Source organism: Salvelinus fontinalis, chromosome 24 (assembly GCF_029448725.1).
Source record: "Salvelinus fontinalis isolate EN_2023a chromosome 24, ASM2944872v1, whole genome shotgun sequence".
NCBI classification, from domain to species: Eukaryota; Metazoa; Chordata; class Actinopteri; order Salmoniformes; family Salmonidae; genus Salvelinus; species Salvelinus fontinalis.
Window position 1 is genome coordinate 11,817,284 of NC_074688.1, and position 23,663 is coordinate 11,840,946.

The 23,663-nt window shown below is 43.8% G+C and overlaps 1 protein-coding gene across 2 annotated transcripts in view; it reads left to right on the top strand.

Annotated features, from left to right (window-relative positions):
• The first annotated feature begins 614 nt into the window (after positions 1–614).
• LOC129821917 (latent-transforming growth factor beta-binding protein 4-like) overlaps positions 615–23,663 on the top strand; it is a 76,519-nt gene continuing 53,470 nt past the window's right edge. For both annotated transcript variants that reach the window (XM_055879655.1, XM_055879656.1), the window contains exons 1-4: positions 615–1,216; positions 8,054–8,124; positions 14,031–14,334; positions 22,960–23,174. In XM_055879655.1, the coding sequence (XP_055735630.1) occupies positions 921–1,216; positions 8,054–8,124; positions 14,031–14,334; positions 22,960–23,174 (886 nt within the window). In that variant the 5' untranslated portion in view covers positions 615–920. The remainder of the gene's footprint in view (positions 1,217–8,053; positions 8,125–14,030; positions 14,335–22,959; positions 23,175–23,663) is intronic.

Sequence of the window (23,663 nt, forward strand, 5' to 3'; positions counted from 1 at the left end):
TACCTAGGCGTTAATTTACATCCCAGTTTCACGTTAAAGAAAAAAACGACTCAAAATGAATTTAGTCCACTGTTCATACAGTCCCAATATGTTTTGCATGTCAGCAATCAAGTTTTCAAGATGTAGAATTTTCAAGAAGCGAAGTGTCACTTGCCACATCATCATGACGCTAAGTTTTGCATCATGCAAAATGCAATATATCGACTCCGCCAAAAACATACACTAGGCTAAAACAAAGACAGTTGATTCATTCACTTTACATGTCAGTCATATTATTACTCAAGTATTTCAGATCACTGTCTCACTTGTCATTACTGGTGAAACAGAACCTTTATCAAGCATGAAAAATTATACAATCAGAAACTGTCCTTTGCCACAATTACTTTGCATATCTGTACCATTGCTGCCATCTAGTGGCTTTTTGAATACCCTTCACCTCTGCACATTTGCAAATTGTTGTCCTATTTCAAATTCAAAAGCAGGCTGTGGTGGTCACCCCTCTATTTCCATGTCTATGCGCTGGTCCTACACATATCTGATTGGCTGTGCTGTTCTTATATTTTAAAACTCCTATCCCATTGGCTCAAAGTTTTTAAGGCGAACTTTAAACCGACTTTACCATTTTCTAATGGGGTAGACTACGAATAATGCAATAACTAATAGTGGAGTCTGAAGAGTCGAGTTTATTTTCTATTTGAAAAGTCAATGATCTATCCTATTAACTGCATTTGCAAAAATAGGCAAAACTAAGACATGTGCTCAAATTGTATATGATTGTTTTGTTTTGGCTCACCTTTGCATAAAATGTTTTATATTTCTTAGTTTCTAAATTGTATTTTTCTTTGAACAATTTCCTGGTAATTCCGTTGCTCTTGGATTATTTATAGGGTCGATTTGTAACGCAGAAGAGACCTCTAAAGATGTCAAGCAGGAGATATAACTTTTTCCTTCTTGGGGTGACATGTCTTGTATTTCTTACATTTTCGAAATCTTCTGGGATACTAGTGAGGCGTTCAGCCCATAAAGGGCACGAGATGCAGCGGCTGCAGAGGCGAACGGCGGGCAGGTACCACCACGCGACCGTGAATTATCAAGTTTATCACACTCAGTGGAAAATGACTACGACTTCAAAACCCAAGTTAAAACAGAAACAGTACCATTTTAATGGAAAGAAGTACTGGAAATACGCCACTAATGTGACACTTCAGTTAAATGGGTGAGTAGCCAGTGATAAATGTAGCTTCCAACTCCGGAACCCGACAGTCAAAAGCAGGTGTTTTACAATAGCCCACATAACGTAGCCTATAGTATAGAGAATTAGACCATGTTTCAGTGTCCTTTTGTCGTTTGATAGTTTCATAAACACACAGACGGTACACATTTGGGGGTTTATTATTTTGTCTAATGGCTTGTCAATTATTGTCATCTGGAAAGTCAGGCTACTAGAAAATAATGACTTGTGCTTTGACGTACATTTCTTTCTGATGGGTAGCCTACTTCAAGTTATCTGTTTCAATTATCCATCAAAATGGTAGACCACAATCCAATGTCATTCCATCCTAGAAATGTACACAGGTATGTATGTTTGCACAAGTCCCTCTTGGATTGTGAGAAATAATTCTATTTGACATAAGAGTTGTCGATGTAAAATATATGCGACTTGACTGCACCTTTGATTAAAGTGCATGACAACAAGTGATAAATGGACCCAAAGTCAAATCACACCGGACTGGGAAATGGCACTTCATGCACAGCAAAGTTCATGGAGTTTGCCACTTTCTGAACTATGGCCAGATTAGAGACTCAACACATCATCCGGTGAAGTATTCCCCTGACCTGCAGAGGAAATGTTGATCCTTAAAGCTAGGGTAGGAATTTTGATTATCCCATTGCATTAGTACATTACGGTACTTCTGGTAATACCATGAGCGTAACACAGTATACAAGCTCTCAAAGCAATTAATAGGATTAATCATTACTTCCCCTTTTCCAGGCTGCCTTATTTGGATTATTTGGATGCCTCAACTCATATGTTTTCAGTCAGTGAAAAAACATTTCACCAATTGAGATAAATTAGTACACACAACTAATTTATCACCAACAGGCCAATTCTCTTTGGGTGCCATGACAGTCCCACTCTGCTCTATTTAGCCCCAATGCACAGAAGGAGCCTGGCTAAATGTCCAAAATAAACACTGTCGTGGTTCTACTCGAGGGGGGGGTTCAGCAGTTCAACCCGGGCTTAGGTGAACGACCGACCTTCCCCGGAAACTGGCATCGCTTCAAAGCCTCTTTGATGAGGATCTTTAGCACCCCACGTCATTTAAGAGGGTAAAATATATTATTGATCTTCTCACGGGGGTGAAGTGGAGGGAAGTGGGACAAATCCCTGAACTCTGCTAGAACAAGAGCATGAATTGACTTGGCGGAGCTGCGGTGAGCCTATAGAGTGTGACTGTAACTAAGGCTCTCTTTGTGTGAGCCTTTTTATTCACAGCCACAGAGCTCCTCTGAAACATTGCAGTATTATGTGCTTGTACTGTACGGCAGGCTATAGGCCCTAACGCAACACATGCCGCAATGCAGAAGCTCCTCTTGGAGTCTCTCGTGTTCCAGAACATGGGTCCTGTTCTAGATCAGAGAGACCCTAGAACTAAAGAATCAGCATTCAGTCGGAGCCTTTTAAAATAAGTCCTCAAAGATGAGAGGATAGAAAGCCCAAGTCTAAGAGTCAGGCACTTGAGAATCGGTGCTCAGTCACCAGAAGAAAAGGTTGAAGATAGAAAGATGGATAGCCTATGGCAGTGGATGGGAGCAGTGTGAGTATGCAGGCTCTTAATGGGGTGGCTCCTCCACCCAGACGACAGGTTCCACTTAGTTCTGTAAACACGGGCTGGGGATTATTCTACTGTATTAAAGCAGTGTCAGCACCGCGTTAAGACTCGACTAGAGACAAAAAACATCCAGTAATTTTCCATTCCACAACCACCGCTGCTCACAACTCCCTATTTGGGGTGAAAGCAACCCCTCCACCTTGTCTCAGTGGTTTCTGCATTCAGCTGTCAGATCGGGAGGGAGGAGGAGGAGGCGCTGACCGCACCGAATGAACGGCACTCATCCCATCGCCAGCTGACCCCTTCCCCTGTGCCTAGTCATATAGGACCTCCGTCATGTGACCCATGCCCTCTCTGTTGAATGAGGCCATGTGCAAATGTTGACACATCCACTAGCTGGTATCTAAAACCCGTCTTCATAGTTGGAAGAACTCGGGTGGTGTTCAGTTCTCAAGACCTGCACTGAAGGGAACTGTCAGTCAGAGAGAACAATGCTATGCCTGTCACAGTCCTGTTTAGGTTTGGGTTTGGTTAGGAAGTTTGCACATCTTTTGTTGAGATCGATTGGATGTTGCTGGACAATTAAAAAATCCTTTACAGAATGTCTTCATGATTGTGTCCAAACGGAAAGATCCGCAATTTAGCGTTGATATAGTTGTAATTCCGGCGGATCAATGGTCTGACAGGTTGTTTTGGCAGTGACATCTGCTGAATTAGCCTCCACCTTGGCCTGGGGTCAAAGGTCATTCAGTCTCCAGACAGGCTCACCTTCCTCTGGGTGAGTTCACTGCTGGGTTTGAATAGGGGCCCTGCCTCTGCTACTTTGCAGACCCCAGTCAGACCCTTTTGGAAGAGGCTCCTGGCCCACTATTTGCAAACACACAATAAAGCCAGAAAACTGTAACTAATTAGCAAATCCCACAAAGGAGGTATAAGGGGAGCTCGGTGGCGCGGGTCACGCTGAGCTGTCACTTTGAAGAGGGCGTCGTCACCGTGACTTGTGTTGGCATGCTAATTGCCTCTTCCCCCAGAAGCCCCCTGGATAAACAGGCGGGTGCCCCAGAAACGAGACTCTGCAGAGGACCCTTAATCCGGTTTTGTTTACCCAATCTGTGGAGCAGAGGGGGCAAGCGGCTGGCCCAGAGACAGACAGATACGGCCAGACCAGTGTGGGAACACAATATCTGTCATGCATTGTGCACAGGATGGACAGAGGCCCTTCTCACCCCGGGCAACCACACCATGGCCCCTCATTCATATTCATAGCTCCCTTATTAAACAAACTGAATCTATTACGTCCAAAGGCAAGTGTAAAGACAAGGAGGTATTAACTGTTTCACACTGAAGCAACAGTACATTTCTGGGGGCCCCAAGTAGTTTTTTATGAATATCCAGGAAGTTGTGAAAATAGGACGGTGTTTAGATCTTTTTGTGATCAAATTTAGTGATTTATTTTGTATTCATGACCTTGAATTGTGGTATAAAGCAGTCGTGTGTAAGAGCTGTCGCTCTCCTCATCCTCGGAAGAGGTGAGGAGAGAAGGATCTTCGGACCAAAATGCGGAGTCAGGGAAATATGCCATCTTTATTTTATAACGAAAACCGATGACACGAAAACAAACACTTTAACAAACTACAAAATAACAAAACGACGTACAACGGAACCTGAACATAAACTTACATGGACAAACGTAAACTCACGAACAGGAACGGACATCAAAACGAACGAACAGCCAAACAGCTCCAAAAGTGAATACATCGAACATAACGAAGACATCACAGGAGACAATCACCCACAAACAAACAGTGAGAATGCCCTACCTAAATATGACTCTTGATTAGAGGAAAATGCAAACCACCTGCCTCTAATCAAGAGCCATACCAGGCAAACCGAAACCAACATAGAAACAGATAACATAGACTGCCCACCCAAAACACATGCCCTGACCATAACACATAAAAACTAACATAAATAGGTCAGGACTGTTACAGTACCCCCCCCCCAAGGTGCGAACGCCGGGCGCACCAGCACAAAGTCCAGGGGGGGGTCCGGGTGGGCAGTTGACCACGGTGGTGGTTCCGGTTCAGGACGCTGTCCCCATACCACCATAGTCACTCCCCTCTTCTTTCTACCCCTTCTAATGCCCACCCTAACACTACCTTCCCCTAAATAAACAGCTAGCACCAGGACAAGGGGCAGCACCGGGACAAGGGGTAGCACCGGGACAAGGGGCAGCACCAGAACAAGGGGCAGCACCAGGATAAGGACCATCACTGGAATAAGGGGCAGCACCGGGACAAGGGGCAGCACCGGGACAAGGGGCAACACCGGGACAAGGGGCAACACCGGGACAAGGGGCAACACCGGGACAAGGGGCAACACCGGGACAAGGGGCAGATCCCGGCTGAAGGACTCTGGCAGGTCCTGTTTGGACGGCTCTGGCAGGTCCATACAGGCTGACGGCTCTCGATGCTCATGGCAGACTGACGGCTCTCTACGCTCATGGCAGGCTGACGGCTCTCTACGCTCATGGCAGGCTGACGGCTCTCGACGCTCATGGCAGGCTGACGGCTCTCGACGCTCATGGCAGGCTGACGGCTCTCGACGCTCATGGCAGGCTGACGGCTCTCGACGCTCATGGCGCTCTGACGGCTCTGGCTGCTCATGGCTCTCTGACGGCTCTGGCTGCTCATGGCTCTCTGACGGCTCTGGCTGCTCATGGCTCTCTGACGGCTCTGGCTGCTCATGGCTCTCTGACGGCTCTGGCTGCTCATGGCTCTCTGACGGCTCTGGCTGCTCATGGCTCTCTGACGGCTCTGGCTGCTCATGGCTCTCTGACGGCTCTGGCTGATCATGGCTCGCTGGCGGCTCTGGCAGATCCTGTCTGGTTGGCGGCTCTGGCAGATCCTGTCTGGTTGGCGGCTCTGGCAGATCCTGTCTGGTTGGCGGCTCTGGCAGATCCTGTCTGGCGGGCGGCTCTAGCGGCTCCTGTCTGGCTGACGGCTCTAGCGGCTCCTGTCTGGCGGATGGCTCTGTAGGCTCATGGCAGACGGGCGGCTTTGCAGGCTCATGGCAGACGGGCGGCTTTGCAGGCTCCTGGCAGACGGATGGCTCAGATGGCGCTGGGGAGACGGATGGCTCAGATGGCGCTGGGGAGACGGATGGCTCAGATGGCGCTGGGGAGACGGATGGCTCAGATGGCGCTGGGGAGACGGATGGCTCTGGCCGTATACGGCGCACTGTAGACCTGGTGCGTGGTGCCGGAACTGGAGGCACCGGGCTAATGATAAGCACCTTCCTACTAGTGCGTGGAGCAGGGACAGGGCACACTGAACTCTCAAAGCGTACTCTATACCTGGTGCGTGGTACCGGCACTGGTGGCACCTGGCTGAGGGCACGCACCTCAGGACTAGTACGGGGAGAAGTGACAGTGTGTACAGGACTTAGGAGACGCACAGGTGGCTTAGTGCGTGGGGCCGGAACTGGAGGCACTGAACTGGATACACGCACTATAGGGAGAGTGCGTGGAGGAGGAACAGGGCTCTGGAAATGCACTGGTAGCCTAGTGCGTAATGTAGGCACTGTAGGTACTAGGCTGGGGCGGGGAGGTGGCGCCGGAAATACCGGACCGTGCAGGCGTACTGGCTCTCTTGAGCATTGAGCCTGCCCAACCTTACCTGGTTGAATGCTCCCGGTCGCCCTGCCAGTGCGGCGAGGTGGAATAGCCCGCACTGGGCTATGCAGGCGAACCGGGGAAACCATGCGTAAGGCAGGTGCCATGTATGCCGGCCCGAGGAGACGCACTGGAGACCAGACGCGTTGAGCCGGCCTCATGACACCTGGCTCAATGCCCAATCTAGCCCTACCAGTGCGGGGAGGTGGAATAACCCGCACCGGGCTATGCACACGTACAGGAGACACCGTGCGCTCTACTGCGTAACACGGTGTCTGCCCGTACTCCCGCTCTCCACGGTTAGCCTGGGAAGTGGGCGCAGGTCTCCTACCTGCCCTTGGCCCACTACCCTTTAGCCCCCCCCCCAAGACATTTTTGGGAGTTACTCACGGGCTTTTCGGGCTTCCGTGCAAGACGTGTCCCCTCATAATTCCGGTTTCGAGCTTGATTCTCCGGCTTCCATCCACGTCTCCTAGCTGCCTCCTTAAACCACCGCTCCTGGGCTGTGACTGCCTCACTCTTCTCACGAGAGCAGCGATATTCCCCAGTTTGCGCCCAGGGTCCTCTACCAGACAGGATCTCCTCCCAAGTCCAAAAGTCCTTGTTGCTCCGTCGAGCATTCCCATACCGCTTGGTCTCTGTATTTTGGTGGGTGATTCTGTAAGAGCTGTCGCTCTCCTCATCCTCGGAAGAGGTGAGGAGAGAAGGATCTTCGGACCAAAATGCGGAGTCAGGGAAATATGCCATCTTTATTTTATAACGAAAACCGATGACACGAAAACAAACACTTTAACAAACTACAAAATAACAAAACGACAAAACTGAATAATGATGGCAACACGAAAAAACAAACACTTTCAAAACTTACAAAACTGAAACGTAAACTCACGAACAGGCAACAGACGACATCGAAACGAACGAACAGCCAAACAGCTCCAAAAGTGAATACATCGAACATAACGAAGACATCACAGGAGACAATCACCCACAAACAAACAGTGAGAATGCCCTACCTAAATATGACTCTTGATTAGAGGAAAATGCAAACCACCTGCCTCTAATCAAGAGCCATACCAGGCAAACCGAAACCAACATAGAAACAGATAACATAGACTGCCCACCCAAAACACATGCCCTGACCATAACACATAAAAACTAACATAAATAGGTCAGGACTGTTACATCGTGTCTGTGATTTTTGTGTGTGGGGTTCCTGTCTTTAAGCTTAACCTTCACTTAAGACAGCCTAAACTATGTACTGTGATAACTGCTGCCAGGGGCGGACTTGCCATTGGGATTTCGGGCAAATGCCAGTTGGGCTGGTCTATTTTTAGCTTTGTGGGCCTGTCTAACTTGGATTTTTTTGCACAAAATGATGGTTATCTGGCTAATAATATTGGCCTCGAGGAACAAATGGGCTGTTGTGTTAGAAATGCCAGGGACGATTTGGTCACAATCTGCACCTAACTGCTGCAGTGATCTGATCCTATAAACTCTGATATCTTTAATATGATGTCTGTCTGTCTGTCTCCCTTGCTCTCTGCAGGACTAACGTATGTGGAAACAGGTGCTGCCACGGATGGACCGTTTCACCCAAGACTCAGAAATGCACCAAACGTAAGTTTCTCATGTCCACTGACCTTTCTCCAAGCATAGCAGGATTGTCAGCCCTTTCATAACGTGTAATGTTGTTCCACATTGTTGGGGAAATATTATATAAAGATCTCGTCATACTACGGTAATCATGGAATATCATGCATAAATCTTTTTTTTGCAAGGAGCCGCCTTATACAGTAGGGATGGCTCTCCTTATATCACCACGACAACCAGAGTTGTCTTGCCCATAGGGGACACAAGGGCACGTGCCCCCTCAGATTTGTCCTGTTAACAAAATATATATAATAACTCTAATACTACTAACCACCAACAATTTTATGAAGTTGGGTTAAGCTAGCCCAGATAGGTTCCCAACCTCATAACTAGCTACCAAGAAGCCATTTCAGGCTATCAATCAAGTTAGAGTAGCTAGCTTGTCTATAACTAACTTAGCTGGCATGCCTGCTGGCAAGGTTGGTCGACTTTAGAAAAGCGAGCAATAACTAAATGTTCTGAATAAGAATGCCATTCCTTTTATTATTTTACCCAGATTTTAGCAGAGAAGTATACTAGTTTCTTTAAAAAAAAACACCAGTCAGGAGGATACAGACAGCTCAAGAGGTATGCTTAGGTATGCAGAAAAATACATATTTGTTTTTACATAGAATTAAACGTAATGATTATGGCTCTAGATTTCGGGAAAAAACTTTCAGGCCTAGTCCCCCTCTGGACCACCCCCCAGCCATCTTCACGTACTTTATGCCCCCTCAGATTGTTAGAGTACATGACACCCCTGATCACAAAAGTCTCTATCATGGTACTTGCGATTGATCTATTCCCAGTACTGTACTGTATATAGATGGCAAGCTGTCAATAGTTGGTTTAATAAGGAGTGAGCGAGCATCAATCAGGCTCTATAGGACAATGGAATGTTCTCTCCACCCAGCTGGAAGTTGTAATGTCACATCCAACATCAGCAGAACCCAGTCCAACCTGTGTTTCCTCCCATTTCACTCAGTCAGACATCTGGAGCATGTATGATTTCATTGTATCATCATTTTCTGATTATGATGGGGGTGTGGCTGGCAAATGTGAATTCCGGTCAAGACCTACACAGTTTACAGATATACTATCTTAATTTGACCTTTTTAAACCTCGACCACACTACAATTTGCATTTCCTGCTGCGCAGGAAAATTCTCTGCAACAACAGGTTGATTAAATTACGATATGACACCTTCAGACTTGCAGTGTGTAGCAAAAAGCGTCCGGTATCGATATGTTATGAAAGTGAATATGTCATGTGTTGATAGTGTTGAGCACCTCTGGTCTTGAAGAGTCTGTTTTAGGCTGCGTTTACACAGGCAGCCCAATTCTGACCTTTTTTCACTAATTGGTCTTTTGACCGATCAGATAAGCTCTGAAAAAGATATGATGTGAAAAGATCAATTAGTGGGAAAAAGATCAGAATTGGGCTGACTGTGCAAACACAGCCATAGTGGTCTGTGATGATGGCCTAACTTGGACTTGACCCTGGACCAGCAGGCCTTTTGCTAAACCCTTGACAGGCCTGGGCCCATATTCTTAAAGCCTCTCAGAGTAGAAGTGATAATCTAGGATCAGACCCCCCCCCCCCCCCCCCCCCGCCCATATAATCATATTAATTATGATCTGAAAGGCATAACTGATTCTAGATCAGCAATGTAACTCTGAGGCACTTTATGAATGCGGGCGCTACTTTGTCTACACACCATGGTGTACACAGAGAAGAGGTCAGGACCTTTGAAGAAAGGAAGAGCTCCTATTCATGTCTGTCTCCCAACACATCTCTGTGGTGTAATCATTATAATCCACACCTCCATAAACCTTGTTTACAGGGATTGGACACCTTTACTTGATCCAACCCCTTGACCCAGAGAATTTAAAGGGCCAGTGTCATGTCAAAACAACGTGGCTCAGCATTCCTGCATAGCACGGCTCTGCACATTGTCAGGAAGCACAAACTCACTGTGAAACTCACACTCACACATTCATGCATGCACGCACAGAGGCACACACACGCAGGCATGCACACACACGAATATACACCCATACTTCCTTTCCCCCTCTAAGGTTTATTGATAAAATATAAAAGCCACACTGAAAAGGAAACTCTGAAGTGGAAGCAGATTTAGGCCTAGATTCAATCAGATCAAGCGTTAATTAACCGGCAATAGCCGACACCCACATAGCCGATGTTTTGGTGTTGTTGGCGGTGGAACTGCGTTGGAGCTGTCGAATCGGTGAGCAGTTACTCTTCTGATCTTTGTCATGAAACCACACCTGTCCCTCTCGTGTTAGAAGTTCAGAATGAGAAAGTGTAGGCTATATCGAAATATCACCCTCAAATTGAAAATCATTAAACTAAATAATGAGAATTTCTATAATCCTAATCGAGGTGTAGATTACATCTCACATTCCAGTGTTCACATTTGTAAGCAGTGCTGCATGGGATTTCTCTTCGTTTTTTTTCAATTGCTAACATGTATTGGTCAAAACTGTCAAAACATTGTCAAAACTCTTCACAAAGTCAGAAAAACAGAAGTGTATGTGGACCAAACTGTGAATCATTTCTCATTGCTTTCACACAAAATGCATTCAATGACCACTTTCTCCATAATCCATGAACTCTGTTCTCAATCATACTCCACCACCTGCAGAACTATATATTTGCAGCACGTTTTCAAATGATAACACTGTTTCCAAAACTGTTAAAAACACATTCAAATCAGAATGATGGCAAATGCCGTGCATTTCTGCAGTAACCAGATTGAAATTTATAGAACATTTCAGCAGAATATTTAATCATTCCAAACACAGCTGATTGTAATTTCAGCTGAAAGCCGACCCAAGTGTCCTGTTTTTAGTCTCGTTACCAAACAGACAAAAGAGGACAGCTTCGGAATGATTTAGTTTGGAAACATGGATCAAGGAAGACCGGTTGGTTGGGAAAGAAGAGTGGCAGGGTTGAATTAGACATTCCAGAAGATATTTTCCAAGATGCATCGCCAGAGACACAAGATGTGATGTTGATGAGAACTAGGACCCTCACAGTACTCTACAGTATGAGTGATTATACTATACATGTTGATGAGAACTAGAACCCTCACAGTACTCAACAGTATTAGTGATTATACTACACATGTTGATGAGAACTAGAACCCTCACAGTACTGTACAGTATGAGTGATTATACTATACATGTTGATGAGAACTAGAACCCTCACAGTACTCTACAGTATGAGTGATTATACTATACATGTTGATAAGAACTAGAACCCTCACAGTACTCAACAGTATTAGTGATTATACTATACATGTTGATGAGAACTAGAACCCTCACAGTACTGTACAGTACTAGTGAGTATACTATACATGTTGATGAGAACTAGAACCCTCACAGTACTGTACAGTATGAGTGATTATACTATACATGTTGATGAGAACTAGAACCCTCACAGTACTGTACAGTATGAGTGAGTATACTATACATGTTGATGAGAACTAGAACCCTCACAGTACTCTACAGTATGAGTGATTATACTACACATGTTGATGAGAACTAGAACCCTCAGGGTACTGTACAGTATGAGTGATTATACTACACATGTTGATGAGAACTAGAACCCTCACAGTACTCTACAGTATGAGTGATTATACTATACATGTTGATGAGAACTAGAACCCCCACAGTACTGTACAGTATGAGTGATTATACTATACATGTTGATGAGAACTAGAACCCTCACAGTACTCTACAGTATGAGTGATTATACTATACATGTTGATAAGAACTAGAACCCTCACAGTACTGTACAGTATGAGTGATTATACTATACATGTTGATGAGAACTAGAACCCTCACAGTACTGTACAGTATGAGTGATTATACTATACATGTTGATGAGAACTAGAACCCTCACAGTACTCTACAGTATGAGTGATTATACTACACATGTTGATGAGAACTAGAACCCTCACAGTACTCTACAGTATGAGTGATTATACTACACATGTTGATGAGAACTAGAACCCTCACAGTACTCTACAGTATGAGTGATTATACTACACATGTTGATGAGAACTAGAACCCTCACAGTACTCTACAGTATTAGTGATTATACTACACATGTTGATGAGAACTAGAACCCTCACAGTACTGTACAGTATGAGTGATTATACTATACATGTTGATGAGAACTAGAACCCTCACAGTACTGTTTAGTATTAGTGATTATACTATACATGTTGATGAGAACTAGAACCCTCACAGTACTGTACAGTATGAGTGATTATACTATACATGTTGATGAGAACTAGAACCCTCACAGTACTGTACAGTATGAGTGAGTATACTATACATGTTGATGAGAACTAGAACCCTCACAGTACTGTACAGTATGAGTGATTATACTATACATGTTGATGAGAACTAGAACCCTCACAGTACTGTACAGTATGAGTGATCATACTATACATGTTGATGAGAACTAGAACCCTCACAGTACTCTACAGTATGAGTGATTATACTATACATGTTGTGAGATGTTGTACATGTTGTTGATGTTTTTGTTGTTGTAATTATTATTGCAGCCCTGGAATTTCAGGAATTTGTGTTTTGTTTCAACTTTTTAATTTTCACAAGTAAATTACTACATGCAAAGATATAGAACAAATAAAGGCTATTGAAGCAAATTGCTGCCTTTTTTTATTAATTCTTGTTACATATATTTTAGTATAGTCAATAAAGTGAAAAGGTGTTATTCTTCTTCTATAATGAAATACTGATTTATGTCAAAAATCATTCGAAGAGAAAAGTTCATAATTTGTGTAATGCTCCCTGTTAGTGTTTTTTAGGTCAGTGTGTTATGAGTGACAATGTACGCTTTCTGAGGGAGAATTGTTGTCAGTGTTATGGTCGAATGAGCTTATTTTGAGACATGTATGAGGTGTTTTGGTGGTCTGAGTGAGTTCTGGAGGTGAGATGAACTGTTTGGCCAAGATGCATATTAGTAATGCAGACACTGTGAAGAGGTTTGAAAAAGTGGCTTCAGTATTGACTGGTGCTTGTTAGCGATTGAAAAAAAATTGTAATGCGACTCAGTGCAGCCAATGACAATGTCCGCATTATGTATAATGCCGCTCGTGCATTTGGCAGCCCTTACGCAGTTCCACGTCCAGCACCACCAAAACAGCCGCTATGCGGATGTCGGATAAAGCCAATCTGATTGAATAGAGCCCTTCGTTAGATTCAGTCCACTGTGCACTTTGAGTCTCACTTCTGTTTGGTCACATTGTGCTAGCCTTCGTGCGAAAAAGCCATGGATAAAAAGGGTTTCCGTGCACAACCCCTGAAACAATGTCAGTAAGCGGTGCCCATCGCTGTTGATATTCATGGAGGCAGCCAGGAGATTTGTGGTAAGCTGCTGGGTTTGAGATATGCTGTTGTTGTCTGTGGCCAATGGGCCATTACTGGAGCCCTCCAGGGGGTTCGACCCGGGCACAATGACGCCCAGCCAGGGATGATGGGAGAAACCAAGAGCCTGGGACCGGGGGTGGGGGTCTGCATCGTGTATGCATGAATACCCCCTCCCTGTATCCAGGACCATGGCTCTCTCCCTCCTGTCCTCTTTTCATTCCTTAGTTCATTTCAGGGGAGTGAAATCTTGACCGTTCCACCATTGGCTGTTTTTCTTGTTAAGTTGCAATGCACATTAAGCTGTTTGTCCTACTGAGTTTTTATTGAGATAGTAAAATGTGCCGCACAAAGTGGTCGAAGCAGTTATCCTCTTACGGTTGAGTTTCTGCTCTAGCATCTTAGCCCTCTCAACCACAGTCCACTGTTTTGGTTTTATGAACCTTCTCCTCCTCTCTCTCCCCCTACTTGAAGCAAGATGCCTTCCACGTTGCCACAACAGAGCCGTGTGCAGGCAGCCCAACATCTGTGAATGCCGAACGGGCTTCTACGGGGCCCGCTGTGAGTTTGCAAGCGTGACCTATGGCCTCGTAGGCCTACCCTGGGCCTTCCTGCGCCCCACCAGCCCCATGGTCAGCACCACCACCACCCTTTCACCAACCACCACCCTCTCACCAACCACCGTCATCCCCACCACCACCCCAGTGCCCACTGAGACCACAGCTGCATGGAGGACAGAGGGGACACCAGTCAGCACTGTGCGCTGGAAACCTCTTACGTGAGTTTTTGACTTCTGTTTACTGTGCACTGCCTTGATTTACTGCATCACCAGCTTGTGCCATTTAGTCCCTTCTCTACTCCTCCATTTCCTCTTCCTCCTCTCAGTTTGCTGGCTTTGATGTGCCAGTCTCCAGTCAGAGGCCTGGGTTAGCCCAGCATGTGGGCTACAGGTGCAGCGTCAGTGTCTGTAGCGCTTAGTTTGGTCCAGCTGATGCAGTGCAGGTGTTGGAGTCAGGGCACCTTGCCAAATGGTAGAAAGGGTTGGCTCAGTGCCAGCCTAGGGGTAAAGATAGAGTACAGTATAAAATATAAGTTGGCAAAAAGATGAAGACTTATTGTTTTGTGCTCTAGACCAGATCATATTTTATTTAACATCAATATTTAATTTGACAGCTAACTGAACCTTTAGTAAACTAATTTAAAAAAACTTCATCCAGTGGTGACAATATGTTGCGGCCTCAACTGATAAAGAGGTAACCCTTAAGTTTGTGGAATGTGAAAGAAAGCTTCTATTAAAATTGACTGTGGAGTGAAGTTACCTAGGATAGTCAGCAGGTGGAACTGTTCTCCAAATAAACTCTACTGTAAATAATAGTGGAACTAATACTGTACTGCAAATGGAGCCAGTGTGTGTATGTGCGTGCGTTCTTGTTCATAGTAAAGAGATGTGGTTTTTACAAGGGATCCAAGGATTTTATTTTCAAAACCGTTAATTATGCAGACAATGGTCAGAGTGAGTCATGTAAAGAGACCAAACAGCCCTTGAAGTCATGCAAGAGGATTGCCTGTGAAAATAATACATATTTCTGCTCTGAAATGAAAAAGAAAGCTTTTAGTCTCCGTAAGTCTTTTGCCAAAATGTGAAAGTTGTTGGTGGATGACTGCTGTTGGAAAATTGAATGTTCATCATTCATATAATAGTTCAAGGGTTCTTCACCTTTTTCAGCTTGGGACCCAAATAAGACATTCTGTTTTCCTGGGACCATGCTCATAAAAACATGCTCCCTTTGGGTAGTCTAAGAAAGTCTGCAATAGTTAATGTTATTCTCTTCAAGTCGTCTTGTAGCGTTGTTGAAATTGGTTAAAAATACAAAAATGTCCATGTTATTTAATGTATACCATACTGCAATGTTAGTTATTTAATGTATACACCATACTGCATCGTGTAGTGATTCAGCATATCCTGCAAGACATGTAGTGCTAGGGAGAACTTTATAGCATTAGCACTTACTGTACTGAAGCCAGTCACTTACAGTCTAGCTGTTTCCTATAGTTGAGGAACATTTCCCCTAGCTGCGTACAGGCTACGTCTCCAATGAGGACCAATGAAGAAAACAGAGTTTCCCTTTACAACCCCCAGCAGCCACTGCTACTCATTCACAAAAGCAGCAAAAACACTGTCTGCAAAAGAGATATCCACTGGAGGCCTGAGGCGTCCATCTCTGTGGGAATTTGGACCGAATCACCGTAATCGTTTCTGTTGATAGTGAAATTGTATGTTGTTGCAGTGGCCTCAACATATCATTTTTTTTAAACAACATTTTTATACGAGGTCTGTTGACATTTACAACATAATAAATGTCTTTGTGACTACTACTTGATTTTGTGTCTTCTATTGTTGTGGTAAACCAAAGCTAGAGCATCACCGCCCTATGTCACATGCATCACTACAAACAAAGCAATCTTTCAAAAGATTTAAGGGAGCGTTGTTTGATTTGAACATTGTGTCTCTATACAATAAAACCATGTCTTCTAGAGAGGAAAAAAACACACAGTGGAGAAGTTAAGTCCAGCAGTGATTTAATGAGTCTTGGAAAGGACGGAGAGTTTTCTCTCGTCTTTGGCTCTGCTCCTCGTCTCATTCCTGAGTTCACATTTCACTAACCCTGCTTCCTCATCCATGTAAACAGTTTGATCTCTGCAGGCTTCAACACCACAGTATGTTGGATTTAAACGAATCACTTCTCTATGGTTGTGTCCCAAATGGCACCCTATTCCCTGTGTAGTGCACTACCTTTGACCACAGCCCTATGGCCCCTGGTCAAAAGTAGTGTACTACATAGGGAGCCATTTTGGGACGCAACCTATGTGGGGGAATTAGTACACTGCTTTGACTCAAACCATGGAATGGGAGCACGTTTGTGTTTACTGTGAACCAAAGTAGTCTAATAATGTACAGTATGTATGCATTACTATGGCCATTCTATAGGATTACATGTACTCTGCTAGACTGTGCTGCTGTAGGTCAGATTGATGGAATAGGTACAACCACTGTCCATTGACCATCTATCGCTGCTCTGTTTGCTGTCCAGTCTAAGTCAAGTTAAATGCCTCAGACCACCAGGCCGGCTCCCTGTCATCACACACGGACACGCACACACTCGTCTAGGTTTAGTCTGGTCCCGAGACAGTTAGACATAAGCCCTATTTCTTCTTAGAGTATGACCCCAGTGCCTCTGCATAGTTTGACTTGTCCTTATCTCTATTCCCTTGTCTCTTAATGATTCTGCCCAGCAACAACACCCTTGGATCAGGTTATTAGATTGAATTTTAGCGACGTGTCCAAATAGTTTCATAATGTTTTTAAGTTAACAAATTCACTGTCCAAAGCTTTTAAACCTCTTATGGTGGCACGTTGCTCCAACTTGGTTTCAAGTTACTCTTGAGTTGATTTAGGCATGTTTTTGGAACACTCTTAAAGGGGTCCTACTCCAACTATTCTCATTGTTTTTCACTCAACAATGCTAATGCTAAACTGTAACTAAGTAAATATCTTGGGTCGCTGATTCACCAGGTCCATGGTACTCAACAGGTATCCATAAGAAGGTAAATGCATCATGTAGTGTAGGTGAATACTCCTAACAGGCCCATGCAGTGCTGTGCTAGTCTCAGAATTCCACAGAATGATATAGGCATCTGAAATGATGCCGAACCGCGAGCCGTCAAAAAAATAAAAAAGTGCTGTAACCTGGGGACGGCATTGCGCAAGACATGAGTGGTGTGTTAAGTAAACAGTGATCACATCAAAACATAGGGATTTGGTGGATATCCTTATTAAGTAAACATGGTAGGAGAATGTATTAACTTGGTATGGTGGAGCCTGTAACAGACTGAGGTCTGTCACCCCAATTATGATTTCCCAGGCTTGAATGAGCTGGCCTACCATTTGTTTGGTTTTCATTCACCACACTCCTCACTGTAATGAAGAACACTGGCTTTATCCCTACTCCCACTATGCACCTCCGCTGCAGCTGTTTGATGTTGGATGTTTGTTTCAAGTTCTGTTTCCCCCCACACAAGTTATGGTCGGTCAAGTGCAGGTCAGGGTTACATGTTCAGCTGGGGAATATCGAAATGATGCTATGACCACAACATTTCCAACTTCAACGTTCAAGTGTCTCTACTACGAGAGATTCTTACATGGCTGACCAAACTGGCTCCTTTCGTGCACAGTTGATTTTGTCTATCTTCACCAGAGAGGTTCATGACACACAGGTTAAAATACCAAAACCAACTGTGAACCAACTATATTAATTTGGGGACAGGTCAAAACACACATGAAACATTCAAATTCTATTTTAGCGCATGGCTACGCAGACGCCCGCAAGCAGTTTGAAGGAAATAATTGAATAAGATGTATGTGTAAATTGATTTTGCAACACTCCCACATGCAACGCAAGTGGTTTGTTCAGCATGTTAGTGATTCACTTAGTTTTTTATTTGAATTTCCACAAGGGACTTGTATAATCTATTGGTTCACTGGAGTTTGTCAAACTAATTTGGGTACTAGGATTAAATCAAGGCTTCAGTGTTGTTATTCATTTTACAAAACCAAATGGTTTTTCAAGGGTCAGCACTTGAGATGGTAGAGAGTAGTCTTGGGCCGTATACCATATATTGTATACCGGGGTATTTGGAAATAGCCACGGGATGGTTTTTCCATCCTGTGACTTTTTAAACTTTGAAGTTTTTCAATGAATTGTCATATTTGTATCTACTTTTTAAATAGATACCTGTAGTCAACTTGTGCAATACGTTAGGAGGTAAAGCAGATCGCGTTCTTCATTTCACCTGTCACATTATTTTACATTGAGGCTGACCGTAGTTCCCCAGAACAGTTGAGTCAGCTGTCTATTTGGTTTAACTTGCTAGTTAGCTAAGTAAGTGGCTGAATTAATAAGGAGACGGGGCATCATATAGTGTTAGCTTTCTGCCGTGTTTGAGAAATCAAAGCTCTTTGGATGAGTTATCTGTACAGCTGCCATGGCTATCTTGATTTCCTAGAGTTTTTTTTCTCCTCTCCTTCTCGTCCCCCATCTTCTCTGAGCAGAGCAGGCAGGTCGTTGCCTTACTGTCACGTTGTGTAATGATAGAAGACAGGCGCAGGAATACAAAAATAGGGGCTTTTATTTCACTACCCAAAATAGCGTACATCATAAAAATGACCGGGACGAATCCCAAAACAAACGTGCGCGTGTGTATATACAGTTGAAGACGGAAGTTACACCTTAGCCAAATACATTTAAACTCCGTTTTTTTTTACAATTCCTGACATTTAATCCTAGTAAAAATGCTCTGTCTTAGGTCAGTTAGGATCACCACTTCTTTTAAGAGTGTGAACTGTCAGAATAATAGTAGAGAGAATGATTTATTTCAGTTTTTATTTCTTTCATTACATTCCCAGTGAGTCAGAAGTTTCCATACACTCAGTTAGTATTTGGTAGCATTGCCTTTAAATTGTTTAACTTAGGTCAAATGTTTCCAGTAGCCTTCCACAAGCTTCCCACAATACGTTGGGTGAATTTTGGCCCATTCCTCCTGACAGAGCTGGTGTAACTGAGCCAGGTTTGTAGGCCTTACTCGCACACGCTTTTTCAGTTCTGCCCACAAATGTTCTATAGGATTGAGGTCAGGGCTTTATGATGGCCACTCCAATCAATACCTTGACTTTGTTGTCCTTAAGCCATTTTACCACAACTTTGGAAGTATGCTTGGGGTCATTGTCCATTTGGAAGACCCATTTGCGACCAAGCTTTAACTTCCTGACTGATGTCTTGAGATGTTGCTTCAATATATCCACATCATTTTGCTTCTCATGATGCCATCTATCTTGTGAAGTGCACCTGTCCCTCCTGCAGCAAAGCACCCCCACAACATGATGCTGCCACTCCCGTTCTTCACGGTTGGGATGGTGTTCTTCGGCTTACAAGCCTCCCTCTTTTTCCTCAACATAACGATGGTTATTATGGCCAAACAGTTTTTTTTTTTTATCAGACCAGAGAACATTCTTCCAAAAAGTACGATCTTTGTCCCCATGTGCAGTTGCAAACCGTAGTCTGGCTTTTTTATGGCGGTTTTGGAGCAGTGTCTTTTTCCATAATGAGTGGCCTTTCAGGTTATGTCAGTATAGGACTTGTTTTACTGTGGATATAGATACTTTTGTACCTGTTTCCTCCAGCATCTTCACAAGGTCCTTTGTTGTTGTTCTGGGATTGATTTGCACTTTTCGCCCCAAAGTACATACATCTCTAGGTCTCCTTCCTGAGCAGTATGACTGCTGCGTGGTCCCATGGTGTTTATACTTGCATACTATTATTTGTACAGATGAACGTGGTACATTCAGCTATTTGAAAATTGCTCCCAAGGATGAACCACACTTGTGGATGTCTAAAAAAAATCTGAAGTCTTGGCTGATTTCTTTTGATTTTCCCATGTCAAGCAAAGAGGCACTGAGTTTGAAGGTAGGCCTTGAAACACATCCACAGGTACACCTCCAATTGACTCAAATGATGTCAATTAGCCTATCAGAAGTTTCTAAAGCCATGACATAATTTTCTGGAATTTTCCAAAGCTGTTTAAAGGCACAGTCAACGTAGTGTATGTAAACTTCTGACCCACTGGAATTGTGATACAGTGAAATAATCTCTGTAAACATTTGTTGGAAAAATGACTTGTGTCATGCACAAAGTAGATGTCCTAACCGACTTGCCAAAACTATAGTTTGATAACAAGAAATGTGTGGAGTGGTTGAAAAACTAGTTTTAATGACTCCAACCTAGGTGTATGTTAACTTCTGACTTCAACTGTATATACACATACTAATCAGGGTAAATAGGAACCAGATGTGTGTAATGAGACATGACAGTCCGGGGTTGGTGGTAATGAATCCAGTTCAGTGACGCCTAGAAGGCCGGTGACGTAGACCTCCGGAGCTGGTGAACGGAATGAGCAGCAGTCCTGGGGGAATCCATGACACCTACCGACTCCATACTCCACACAGACGCAGTTTGTACACATGCTGCTCCAGTATTGTTCCTTCAGACAAGCATTCATCAAAACCTTGTTCATTAGCACAATGTCTCTCGTCACATTTGCTTATAAATTACCAAACTCACCAAAAATGACATTTGGTAGCTACTTTCTATATTCAGTACCAGTCGAACGTTTGGACAAACCTACTTAACTCTATATATCGATTCTTTGGAAACCTACGATATAGAGTTTTTCTTTATTTTTACTTTTTTCTACAATGTGTATTAATAGTGACGACATCAAAACTATGAAATAACACATGGAATCATGTAGTAACCAAAAAAGTGTTAAACAAATCAAAATCTATTTTATATTTGAGATTCTTCAAAGTAGCAGCTTTGCCTTGACAGCTTTGCACACTCTTGGCATTCTCTCAATCAGCTTCATGAGGTAGTCACATGGAATGCATTTCAATTAACAGGTGTGTCTTGTTAAAAGTTAATTTGTGTAATTTCTTGCTTTCCTTAATGCGTTTGAACCAATCAGTTGTGTTGTGACAAGGTAGGGGTGGTATACAGAAGATAGCCCTATTTGGTTAAAGACCTAGTCCATATTATGGCAAGAACAGCTCAAATAAGCAAAGAGAAATGACAGTCCATCATTACTTCAAGACATGGTCAGTCAATCTGGAACATTTCAAGAACTTTGAAAGTTTCTTCAAGTGCAGTCGCAAAAACCATCAAGCGCTATGATGAAACTGGCTCTCATGAGGACCGCCACAGGAAAGGAAGACCCAGAATTACCTCTGCTGCAGAGGATAAGTTCATTAGAGTTACTACCAGTCTCTGAAAGTGCAGCCCAAATAAATGCTTCAGAGTTCAAGTAACACATCTCAACATCAACTGTTCAGAGGAGACTGCGTGAATCAGACCTTGCTTGGGCCAAAAAACACGAGCAATGGACATTAGGCCGGTGGAAATATGTCCTTTGGTCTGCTGAGTCCTCTGTGAGACACAGAGTAGGTGAACGGATGATCTCCGCATGTGTAGTTCCCACCGGAAGCATGGAGGTGTGATGGTGGGAGGGTGATTTGCTGGTGACACTGTCTGTGATTTATTTAGAATTCAAGACACACTTAACCAGCATGGCTACCACAGCGTTCTGCAGCGATATGCCGATCACAGGACAATGACCCAACACACCTCCAGGCTGTGTAAGTGCGATTTGACGGAGAGTGATGGAGTGCTCCTTCAGATGACCTGGCCTCCACAATCACCCGACCTCAACCCAATTGAGATGGTTTGGGATGAGTTGTACCGCATAGTAATTGAAAAGCAGCCAACAAGTGCTCAGCATATTTTGGAACTCTTTCAAGACTGTTGGAAAAGCATTCCAGGAGAAGCTGGTTGAGAGAATGCCAAGAGTGTGCAAAGCTGTCATCAAGGCAAAGGGTGGCTGCTTTGAAGAATCTCATGTATAAAATATATTTTGATTGGTTTATCACTTTTTAGGTTACTAAACTCAGCAAAATATAAATATCCCTTTTCAGGACCTTGTCTTTCAAAGATAATTTGTAAAAATCAAATTAACTTCACAGATCTTCCATTTCTGTTAGTTACATGTCTGTGGAAATTGTTCAGTTTGTCTCAGTTGTTGAATCTTGGTATGTTCATACAAATATTTACACATGTTAAGTTTGCTGAAAATAAATGCAGTTGACAGTGAGAGGACGTTTCTTTTTTTGCTGAGTTTACATGATTCCTTTGTGTTATTTCATAGATGTGATGTCTTCACTATTGTCCTACAATGTATAACCCCTTTGTGTACTAAACCGGTAATACTGAAAATCACGGGATGTCAGTCCTCGGCCTAGTCAGTGTGTCTGCCCCATCAAGCTGATAAACTGATAACTGTGTATAAATTTCAAAAAATAACATGGATGAACATGTCATGGGATTTCTTTAATTTCTTGGCAGATGCTGTAGGAGAGTTGATGCTGATCAAATAAGTATCTAATTGAATGAACATGCTGTTGTTGCTTGCTTAATACACTACAATAGTGTATCTGATGTACCCCCATGTAATAAAACAGTGAGTAAATCTTTTAGGCCAGGGATTTTAGCTGGCTGCCAGTCTACTGTAATAAATTACTGTCAGTATTAAGACGCACAGCACACACTCTTAGTTAGCGTACTTGTTGACGTTCTCTGTAGTCTCCCCTGTCCAGTCTGAAGTAGGCCCAGTCTGCTGACTGTCTGTTCTGTCTCCTGTCCAGTTTGAAGTAGGCCCAGCATGCTGACTGTCTGTTTTGTCTCCTGTTCAGTCTGAAGGAGGCCCAGTCTGTTGACTGTCTGTTTTGTCTCCTGTTCAGTTTGCAGGAGGCTCAGTCAGTGCTGCTAAAGAAGGCATTGGCCCGTGGGGGCCGAGGCGACAAGATGACCTCCATCCTGATGAAACACATCGAGACAGAGCGGAAGAAGCTTCAGTCAGCCTCACCGTCAGACCTACAGGACACCCGGACCACCAGTGTCAAGAGCTTCCACACCCAGAAGGGCCAGTACACCATCCACGTGAGCCCACCTGCAGGTGAGTACAGACAGGCTCTTCACTTAGGCCCCCAGCCTCTCTTACTTTTGACCACCCTATGTGCTGATAATGTAGGTTGTTGTGATGAGTAATATGATAATGGTCAAGGCAGCAAATGATCAGATGTCATATTGTGTCAGGTTCCTGCTTGTTGTGATTAACAGGGTGTTGATATGGAATGCTTTGCTCCCAGTGGTCTGGTGGCGACAAAGTAATGTGTTCTAGAATGGATATCGTGTTGGTACACCTATGAACATAGCATGGAATTTTCCATGAAAATGTACCACATCATGAACAAAACGCTATTTGAATGATTTAGCCCATTTCCTAGTTGTTTACACTTAGGGAATGGGATAAGGTTATCGGGGAGTAGATGCGAGTTTCAGACCAGTACAGACCCTGATAACCCTTTGTGACCAATCCCTGCTCATGTTTTCCTTGGCCCACTGGCATAGGTACAGTAATGGCCCAGATGATAGATGATGTTTA